The sequence below is a fragment of the Lynx rufus genome, unplaced genomic scaffold (assembly GCF_022079265.1).
Source record: "Lynx rufus isolate CCGP_SWC_20201006 ecotype Redwood Valley unplaced genomic scaffold, mLynRuf1.p SCAF_2, whole genome shotgun sequence".
In the NCBI taxonomy this organism is placed as follows: Eukaryota; Metazoa; Chordata; class Mammalia; order Carnivora; family Felidae; genus Lynx; species Lynx rufus.
The window spans coordinates 206,412,268-206,423,267 of NW_025814834.1; the positions used below are offsets into that span (position 1 = coordinate 206,412,268).

An 11,000-nucleotide genomic window follows, 5' to 3' on the forward strand; every position below is an offset into this window, starting at 1 on the left:
TGGACATCTGTTGAGTGACTCAACGAGTGAGTGAATGAACAGAGAAGGCTTGAATTTTATGATAAAGCCAGCCTGGTAAAGACCACCAGGGACACAGGTATAGTTTAACAAAGTTAAGTTTATTGACTTAATGCCAGAGAAACCATGGGGTGTCTCATGAAAGAAAGGAAGAAACAGGGTTATTATTGTAGGATTTGGGGGAACTTTGGAATTTAGGTGAAATTGAAACGAAGCAGTGTTGACAGGCTCAAGGCAAACTTGGTCTTGTAGAAAGAGGTTAACATCTAGCTTGAGACCAGAAGTAGATTCATAGCTGTGTTTCCTTGGACACTGCAAAGTTAAGATAAATATGGACCGTTGTGTCCAAAACCTCTTGTCTGAAGCTCTGCACCTGGGGTGGTAATCCACGCTGCTTCTCTGCATCAAATCTGGCTCTGACCCACTAGACAAGAGTGGGATTCTTCATCTCACTGACCCGATCTCAAACAGCAAAGTTTCTCAGAACTATGTCTTTGGTGTTAATTGACAAAAGAAAGTTAGACAGATTCACATTTGACAGGAATCTTTTGATGTCTCAATCATCTGGATGTGAGGGCCATCCAGGGCTCCAGTCTTCCCATCCCAAGGTGACCCCAGCCCCCTGGGCTCCGCATCACTCTGAGCCTTCATTAGAACACTGAGTTAAGCCTCCAGCCCCGCTTGGGTGTACCTGTCAGATTCCCAGCCAGACTCTGGGCACATCAAGGGCCTGGCCCAAGTTTGGGTCATTTTCTTCTGCCCATGCCTGCCACAGAATACCCAAAGGTGCTCAATCTATGCCCATTGAATCCAGCTGTTGATAAGTCTAATGAATGTAAAGAAAAAGAAATGGAAGGAAGCATACCAAAATGATAGCGGTAGCTGTGTAACGGGTATGGGAATGTGAGTGGTTTTTTTTTAAATCTCCCAAAAGGGAAGTTCCTAACATGTAACCAAGATTAATGTTATGAAAAAGGAAAAGAGAATGGCATTGCTGACTCTTCTAAGAAAAATGTATTGACATTTGAATGAGTTTTGAATGAGAACAAAATTGTTGACACATTTTGATTAAAGAGAAGGGAACGCAGCACCGATCCTTTATATTTTCCGAGGGAATTCAAGTATTGACATTGTGCTTTTTCAGAAAGTGGGTTTTCCTCATGATTTAGAAAACACACACACACACACACACACACACACACACACACACAAAGTCGTTGGAATTGACACTCTAATCATTACTCAAAAAATTAAATTATTGGAGCGCCTAGGGTGGCTCATCAGTTCAGCATCTTACTCTTGATTTTTGGCTCAGGTCATGATCTCATGGTTTGTGTGTGAGAGCCCTGTGTCGGGCTCTGTGCTTGACAGCATGGAGCCTGCTTGGGATTCTCTCCCTCCCTCTCTCCCTGCCCCTCCCCAGCTCACTTGTTCTCTCTCTCTCTCTCTCTCTCTCTCAATCAATAAACATTTAAAAAATGATTGATTATATGGTTTTTAAAGGATTTGAATTGTCAAGACTTGGAGATTAAAAAAAGCATTAAATTATTGCTGAAACTGTTGGCACTTTTAGGCAAGATTTCCTAACTCCCCGTTGCCCACACATGAGAAGGGTGTCGGCAGTTCTCGGCCCCATCCTGAGGCGGGGTGGAGGGCCCGTGACGGCCTACTTCCCAGCCACGGAGTGGAATTTTCCAGGTCTGAATGCCCTTTGTCCTAAAACTACTTTGGAAAATTGTCCAAGGTCACGGAAGGACCCACTGAGAAGAAGTGGATACTCAGCTTTTGCGACCCTGTTGTGCCTTGACAGCATGTGACTATTACATATGTCACCTGGCGCCATCTGTCTGACTCGACACAAATGATCACCACATGCCTCACTTTGCACCACTTTCTCCCCTCCTCCCCCCACACCCCTGTGATGCTGAGGTCTCTTCCCTGCTTGACTCCCGTTCCTCCCTTGCCCTCATGCTGGCCTTGCCAGACCAGTTCTTAGGCTTTTGTGGGAGCTGGAGTGGGGGGGTAAGGGCTGGAGGAGGAGAGTTTCTGTGGGAAAGAACTCAGGGTCCAAGAGTGGGTACGGAGAAAAGCAGGGGAGGGAGGGCAGTTGTCATGTGTGAGGACCGTGGGCGGGAAAAGAAAAAAAAAGAAAGACAATTTTAAGAAGTACTGTTGATACAGTTACTGTGGAGAGCAACTTGGCGATTGGTTAAATTGAAAATAAGCACCCCCTCCCACCCAGTAATTCCATTTCCTGGAATATACCCTAGAGAAACTCTTGCACATTCGCACCTGGAGATTTGTCCAAGGACGTTTGCTGAAGCGCTGTTTGTAATCGTAAAAATTGGCCCTGCTGTAAACATCCATCCGTGGCGGGGGGGGGGGGGGGATAATAGTGTTGTGCAATAGGATCCTCTTCAAGACCAGCAGCAATGAACTAGAAATATATAAATTAGCATGGGCCTCAAGAAATAATGTTGGTGGGTGGGGGAAGGGCATTAAGGAGGGCACTTGTTGGGACAAGCACTGGGTGTTACATGTGAGTGATAAATCGCTGAATTCTACTCCTGAAACCATTATTACACTGTGTGTTAACTCATTTGGATTTAAAAAGAGAAAGAAGGAAAGAAACAATGTCGGGTGAAAGCACCAAGTTGCAGAATAATACGTACAGCATGAAGCTATGCCTGTATTTTTAAAAACCAAACAATGCAGTACATTGTATATAGATATTATATGGTTGGTGAAAAATACGGAGCAACGTGGAGTGGAAGGAGCGGAAGGATAAATACCCAATTCATTTCATCAGTAAGGATAAGTTAGGTCAATGCCACTGTAACCAACACCCCAAATCTTAGTGGCCTGTAACCACGGAGTTTATTTCCTGCCTGTGCTGCATATCCGTCAGGGGTCACTGCAGGCTTTGCTCCACGTCTCCTCACTCTGGGACCAAGCTGACCTACAGCCACCAGCTGCCATGGCAGAGGGAAAGAGAGCTCAGCAAATCGTCCCACCTCTCAAAACCTCACCTCGGCCAGAGCAGGCCACATGGCCAAACCCACCTCCACAGGGACAGGCGAGAACTAGCCCACCGTGGTCCCCAAAGGAAAACCAGTGCTAGCTAGAGGACGCATTATCACAGCCATGAGGATGATGTCCTCTGAGTACTCAGAGAACAATGAGTAACATTAAAGGGTACAAAGACTAATATTAAAAATTATAAATATATGTCCTTGCTGGGCTCATGTTTGCTTTCATGGCATTCAGGAGGAACATGAATAAAGGAATTCAGTTGTGTGTGTGTGTGTGTGTGTGTGTGTGTGTGTTTCTGAAAGTTTATGTATTTATTTTGAGAGAGAGAGAGAGTGGGGGGAGGGACAGAGAGAGAGGAAGAGAGAGAGAATCCCAAGCAGGCTCCATGTTGACAGCAGAGAGCCCGATGTGGGGCTCAAACCCACACACCGTGAGATCGTGCCTGAGACAAAGTCACACGCTGAACCGACCGACTGAGCCCCCCCGGGCGCCCCAGAAATTCAGTTGTCTGTATGTTGCTCTGGGCTGCAGGGCAGCAGCCTTTCGGACCTCAGCACCAGCACACTGGGCTCCGACCCCACTTGTGGCATCGTGCGTGCTTCTGCGTGGGCTTCTGCAGCAAGGGCTCCCAAAGTTGTTTTACTCACACCTGAATCCCCGCCTCTGCCCTTGCCGCCAAAAAAGGTGCCTCGTAAATGTTTAATGAATGATTCTGATGTGCTCATGTCTATCTAAATAATGAGCTGTTTCAAGGCAGGAACCATGTCGTCTTTCCCCCCCGAGCCCTCCTCAGGAGCAGGAGGATGGCTCCTGTTGAGGCCATGAATGCTTGTTGAGCGAATGAATGAACGAATGAATGACCACAGCCCTCCTTTCCTAGCCCACAGCGGGAGAAGAAAACACGTGGCCCACGCCACTCCACCATGAGCCCCCCAAGGGCCAGGCAAGTTCACTTTTTCTGCAGATTCTACCATGTTTTCATGCTGCATCGAAAAGCCAGTGTGTGGCTGTATAGGATGATGACTTCTCGGGACTCTCCTCCTTTTACCACTGAAAGTTCTGTGCCCTGGGAACCCCCTCAGTCCAGGCAAACTGGGATGGCTGGTCACTCGATGGCAACTCCTTTCTTCTCTCTGGGCCTCATTTTTTTTTTTCTCATTCTCAAATGAGAGGGCTGTATCTGGTCTTGACTCTACATAACAGATCTAAGATTTTAGGGACAGCCTGGAAGGGAACAGATGAGTCAAAGAAGGAAGAAAGACTCACGTTGGGGTTTTCTGAGAGATCTTTATTTTTTACAAAGAACGTGCATTGCCACCAAGGCCTCGGTTCTAGTGGCTTGACATGACCTAGAAAAAAAGCCATAGAAAAAGGGAGGAGATTCAGCATAGTCTAGTTAGGAGCACAGATTCTGAAGCCATATGGAACCGGGTTCAATTTCCAGCCATGCCACCATTAGCTGTGTGAGGAGAGTGACTTGACCTCTCTGAGCCTCAGTGTTTTCGTCTGTATAATGGGAGTAATCTTAGTACTCATCTCATGGCGGGGGGGGGGGGGTTGATGAAACTACTAAGGATGTTTAAGTAGTTTATAAATGTTATCATGAACATTATTAGCCCTCCCTGACCACTCATTCCCAGATAAGTTTTGTGCTTTCACTGGGGCCTGAACATCCAGTCACAGCTCTCCCCACGTTTCATGATGATTGCTCATGTGATCATTTCTTCACCGCAAGCAGCCCTTTGACACATCACTCTATCTTTCAGGACAAGCAAAGACCTGTATCTCACAAACACTTGTTGAGATAAGGAAGTTCAGCTGTAGTTCAGAGCCACTGAGGTCCTTGGGGCCACACCAGAGCAGAGAACATCCCCCAAGCCCTCTGGAATGTGCCCAGGGGCCCCTCCACTCCTGACCTTCTGGGATCCTTTCAGCCCCTCCTCAGGATCTGCTGTCCCCGCTCAGCCCCGGCACCTCTCAACATCTCAGAAGAGCCAGCATGGGGGCCCTCCTGCTCGGCCTGTCCCGCTCACCTCCTCGATCCAGTCATTGAAGGCCGAGACTCGTGTGAACACCGTGGGCTTCTTGAGGGTGTTGCAGCCGAAGGCAGAAACGAAGCTGGTCACACCGTGGACCTGCCAGGAGCCGTCTGCTGTGGGGCAGTTAAGGGGTCCCCCAGAGTCACCCTGGAATTGCCAGAGAGCGGTGGGGAGTTGAGCCGCCATGTGTGGGATTGAAGGAATTGGTTGTGGCTCTGGGGATTCTGAGAAACCCCTGTGTTACTTGACCTCTCCAAGCCCCAGTTGGCCTGTTTGTAACAGACTAACATCTGTCCTACCGGATCTTGTAGGAATTAAGCGAGATGATAAATATATGATCTTAGCACAACCCCTAGCAGAGAGAAAGCAATCAATAAAGGGTAGTTCCCATAGTATTACCACGATAGTTATCATAACAGTATTCATCCTCACTTATAACACAACGATAGTGCTGATTTATCGTAACTTCAGGACCGCGGAGTTGAAGGTGCCTTTAGAGATCACGGTGTCAATATCCCTTACTGGGCTGATGGGGAAGCCTGAGGACCGGGTCAAGTGATTTGCCCCAGGCCAAGGCAGCGTGAGCTGGGACGGGAAGCCAGAGGCCAGGGTGGTGTGTCTGGCCCCCACTGACTTCCTCCAAGTCCTGCCTGGCCTGGAGGCTGAACGGGGCCAGCAGGTGGGATTTCTCCGCCCCTCCCCCCGGCAGACGGCAGAGGTACCCCCGGGCCCCGCAGTTCGAGCTGACTCACGTTGCAGCCGGAGAGGATGTCCCCACCCGCACACACCATGGTCTTCTTCACGGAGCTGCCCCACCAGTCCAACCTGGAGCAGTGGTCATAGTCGACCACGGGCAGCAGTGCCTGCTGCAGCTTGTCCGGGAGGGGCCCACCAGCTGCGGGAGAGACCGCCCTGAGTGGGGTGGCATGGGGTGCAGGGCTGGGGCTGGGACCCGGGAGTCAGGGCTGGGAGCCCCGGGGTGGGGTGGGGGAGGTTGAGGGAGGCAACCCTTCCAGCCCGATGGGGACTCGCCTCCCACCAGAGGGTCCTGCCTGCTTTGTCCACCATAACACCCCCAGCACCTGGCACACAGGAGACGCTGAAAAATGCTCCGGTGAACACATTTGTGTTTGGGAGGATGGGGGGGAGGGGGACGGGGAAGGGGGGGAGCGGAGGTGCCCCCGAAGGAGGACAAGTGCAAGGATGTGTCGTGGTTGCCTTCGCCCCCCGGCCCCCAGTCCCTGTGGCCGGTGGGAGGGGTCGGCACGCACTGTGGAGCCGGCCCCAGCCGCTGATGTAGCAGGGAGCCCCGTTGGGCAGGATGTCACCAGCGGGAGGGAGGCAGGCGAGCTGGACCGCGCCTCCCAGCTGGGCGCTGCGCGACAGCTTGATGAGAGCGATGTCATTGCTGGGGAAGAGGAAAGAGTCAGGGGAGCCTGGTCCTCCAGCCAGACCAAGCCCCACCTCTCAGCCTTTGCAACAGAGAGTTCGCCTCCAGGATGCCCCCGCTGCTCCTTTTCCTCCAAATCACAGGCGTTCTTAGGGCTGAGCACCTTTAGGAGGCTCCCCGCCCCCCGCCCCCTGCTCCCGGCACCCATGCTGACCCTCGGCCTTCCTAACTGTCCTCGGCTCTCATACCGTGGTCCTCACACTTCAGCTGCACCAGGATCCCGGAGGGCTTGTTAAAACACGGGTTGCTGGGGCCCACCCCAGTGTTCTTGAGGCAGTGGGTCCGGGGGTGGGGCCCGAGGACTCACATTGCCAACAAGTTCCCAGGCGATGCTGATGGCCTGGGGACCACCCTTCAAGAACCCCTGTTCTGGGTCTTCCTCTGCTTGCTTGTCACTCGAATCATCGTACCTGGGGTCCCCTTTCCTCTCCACGTACCGCAGGAGTCCCGTGAGGATGGGTCGAGGTCACGATCGTCATGGCCCTTCTCTCCTACACCGCACTTTCAAGGGTTCTGCACCCTTCTTTGACCCTCACCAGAAAAATGCTGGGCCCCCCAGACACATGATTTTGTACGTGCTTGAGGGCCTTGGGAAGCCCTGCTTCAGTGTTCTCACCCGGTGACTGCCTCCCTGTCCTTCAAACCACTCAGGAAGCCAGGAAAGTCACCCTCAACATATAGTATAATTGAGGCCCAGAGAAGGGCAGTGACTTGCCCAAGGCACACAGCAACTTAGTGCTGGAGGCTGACTCTGGGTCCAGTGCTCCTCCTTTTTCCCACAGTGCTGGGAACCCAGGCTGCACTGGACAAATGTCTGTCGAACGGAGGAACCCTTGGATTTGGGAGCGGGGGCGCCAGAGGAGACCTGGGTTCAAGCCAACTAGCCAAGTGGCCTTGGGGGAGTTCCTGGCCCTCCCTGAGCCCTGCTGTCCTTCCACAGGGAGAGGAGTTTCGGGGAGATGCTCCTTCAAGGCTCTCCTGGCTCTGACCCTCAGTGTGTGGGACGTGGGCCCAGGCTGCTGGACCCAGCCCTGCTGTCACTGGGGGTCTCTTCAGAATTATCTTTGGGTCACAGAGAGACCAGTAACCTCTGGGTCCCACGCCTGAGAGTCCACTCACCCACAGGCTACGCAGTTGGGGTTCCAGAGTGGGTGCACGAAGAGGTCCCCAGCATTGATGGGGATCACCTGTTCGGAGCCTTCCTCCTCAGCCCGGTTATATTCGCCCAACACAACCTGGTAGGTCAAGGAGTTCCTGCCAGTGGAGGAGGTCAGGTCAGTCTGGGCCCGACTGGGCTCCTTCCCTCCCCTTCCACAGCTACGCACCGCCTGCCCGGTTCTCATGCAGGGACGGGGGCAAGTAAAAACACTTACGAGATGCAGTGGCCCGCGGTCATGACCCAGTCGGGGGCGATCAGGCTGCCGCCACACGTGTGGTGGAAGGCTCCACTCTTCTCGTACTGCAGGGAGACCTGGTGACAAGGAGGGAGGAGCCTAAGTGGTCTGGGCCCTACAATGAGGGCTGATATCCAGGACTGTATAGGTTGTGCACTGGACAACTCTAGAGGGCATCACTCACGCAGAGTGGCCTCCTCCAGAAATGTGCAGTGTTCAACCCACATGACTGTATCATCTATGGCTGTTTTCATACCACAATGGCAGAGTTAAGTCACTGCAATAGAAACCACATGGCTGACAGAAGCTAAAATATTTTACTCCCTGGTCCTTCCCAGAACAAGTTAGCTGACGATGCTGTAGACCGATGCCATCCAAGAGAACTTTCTGTGACGGTGGGAATGTTCTCTGTCTCGGCTGTCCAACGTGGTAGCCGCTAGCCATATGTGGCCGTTGAGAATTGGAATGTGGCTAGCGTGGAACAATTGAATTTTTAACATTGTTTAATTGTAATTAATTTAAAATTAAATAAAGACCTGTGGCTGGTGACTACCGTGTCACGGAAACAGGTCTAGCCCTCTGTGCCTCACCGACCTCTCTAAAGCCCTTCCTTCCCTTAGTGCTCTCAGACCTTATAACCCTGCTGTGTAATTCGAGGAGTCTAGTAACGAGGACCCCAAAACCTCCATCCCGAAACACAGTGCCCGAAATTCCACTGTTAGTGCACCAACCCTTGGGCCAAACATTTCCTTCTCTCCAGATTTCACTTTTAACATGCAAACAGCCCAGGGAGGGTCACAGGTTGAATGGGCAAGACTTCCACGCGAAGTGGACTGTCCAAGGGTTTCCTGGCCTTGGCGAGCTGCAGGGGTTACCGGAAGCAAAGCAGTGGGGTCGAGACCGAATGCCTTGCAATCAGAACAGAGTGCAGAGCCCACGGTGAGAAATAGCGCAGCTGGCATTGGTCTTACCTGCCAGGGCCAGCTGTAGGGGGCTGCGTCCTCACCGTTGACAACACGGGAGGAGGGCTGGTAGGAAGGTCGGCCACAGCCCGAGGCTGGAAAGGAGAGTGCAGGCATCAGTGAGCCGGAGAGTCCCCCAAAGCAAAGAGGCCCGGGTCCCGATTCTAGATGCACCACAAGCTGGCTGTGTGACCTGGTGTAAGTGCTTCCCTCTCTCTGGACCTCCATAGCCACCCATGAACAGTGAACATCTGGACTAGAATAGGGGCCTCCAGAGTCCCAGGAGTCTAGGGACGGAGATGTGACCTCCTTCCATGGCAGGATTGAAAGGGCTGATGCACTTAGAACAGTGCCTGGTGCCCAATGAACTCTTAAGAAGTGACAGCTTGTTGTCATGAAAAGTGGTGGCTTTGGAGTAAGACTGCCTGGGTTCAAAATGCAGCTCTGCTCCTAATTCTGGGGGGGGGGGGGTTCTTTACTTCTCTGAGGGTCCATCTGTAAAATGGGGATAATAACAGAACTGATCACACGAGCCTGTTGTAAGGCTTATGAGAGACAATATGAGAAAAAATCCTTAGCATTCTCCCTGGTATATAGTAAGCGCTCAATAAACATTATCTGTCACTATTACTGTCAGTCAAGGGAGGCAGCTTGGAGGAGGTGGCCCTGAGCTGGAATATAATATGGCAGAAAAGGCTAGACCACAGGATACGGAGTGGGGTTGGGGGAGGGAGAGGAGAGTTGGAGGGCTAAGCAGAGGAACAGAAATTCCAACCCAAGCAGTCTAACCACAGAGCCCAAACTCCTCATGACTAGACTTTTTTACTGTCCCCACTGATGAGTCCCACCACAGTGCTTTGGGTACACCAGTCTTTCTCCTGAGCTCATCTATCCATGGCTCCCCCTCCATTCTCCTGCCCCCCACCAAATTTGAAGCCCCGACAATCATACCCAGGTATAAGCGGAGACCCCCCCTTCCTATGGAACCAGGTGTTGGGTTCATGAGACCCGAGGTGAGTGACAGATTTCAAAGGCTCCTAGCCCAGTGCAGCACAGGCTGGGGTCTTACCAAGGGCCACAAGTAGGAGGGAACTCAGCAGCCGGAGCATCATGAGGTCTGAGATGATAGGAAAGACACGCTTAGCCTGGGGGCTCTAATATAGGGCAGAAAGGATACGTGGGAGGAAGGGCAGATCGGGCCCCCTTCCCAGAACAGGTGGTAGAACGTCAGCTCTCTCATGGTCCAAGGCCACGGCCCCCACCTGCTGCACATGGGAAGTAACAGCCAACAGTAAGACCCAAGGTTCCCTCCAACCTGTGGCCACACAGGTGGCATTGAATGGCCAGCTGATAACAGGGGAGGGAGGAAGGAAAGTACTCATCACAACAAGCCAACCTCTTCTAGGGAAGAATATGGGCTCTGGAACTGGTCAGACCTGGGTTCAGATCCCAGCTCTGCCACCTCCAGGCTCTTGATCCTTGGGCATATTAACCTCTCTGGGCCTCGGGTTTCTCATCTCTGAGTCAGGAGCCATATTAGTATCCACCTCAAAATTTTAAAAAATTGTCCAGTGCTTTTCTATATCAGGATGCTCTAGGGGATAGAGCCATGAACATGACATTGTCCCAGATCCCCTGGAGCTTGAGTCTAGTAAGGGAGACTATGACGAATCAACAAAAATAAATGAAGCCTACTTCGTGTGTGTGTGTGTGTGTGTGTGTGTGTGTGTGCGTGTGTGTGTGTATAGAATAATACTAAAACAAATGCCTTTATTCTCAGCATCTGGCTTCAGAAATAGAACATTATAATTCCTCTGTGTATCTCAACTCTATGACATTCCTTTGCTTTCATTCGATTTTCACATACATATGTATTCCTAAACAATACATTGGTTTTCCTTTTAGCCCTCTATGTGAGTAGAATCACAGGGATTATTCATTTGTGATGTCATTTTTACTTTGTGTTCAATATTGGTTCCTGAAATTCACCCATGTTGATGCATGCAATTGATTTGTTTTTAGTATTTAGTAATCCATCCTTCAAATATTCTAAAATCAAAAAAAATTTCAAAATCTATCCAATCTATTGTTAATGGATATTTGA

At 51.2% G+C, this 11,000-nt stretch overlaps 1 protein-coding gene across 1 annotated transcript; it reads right to left on the reverse strand.

The window, feature by feature from the left end:
* Nucleotides 1-4,382: 4,382 nt before the first annotated feature.
* On the reverse strand, nucleotides 4,383-10,008 carry CELA3B (chymotrypsin like elastase 3B). The gene is made up of 8 exons (XM_047085575.1): nucleotides 9,966-10,008; nucleotides 8,906-8,991; nucleotides 7,914-8,011; nucleotides 7,660-7,794; nucleotides 6,362-6,498; nucleotides 5,843-5,985; nucleotides 5,085-5,237; nucleotides 4,383-4,400 (listed from the first exon to the last, which is right to left on the reverse strand). Exons 1-8 carry the CDS (start codon nucleotides 10,006-10,008, stop codon nucleotides 4,383-4,385), a joined length of 813 nt encoding a protein of 270 aa, XP_046941531.1.
* Between the last annotated feature and the right edge of the window lie 992 nt (nucleotides 10,009-11,000).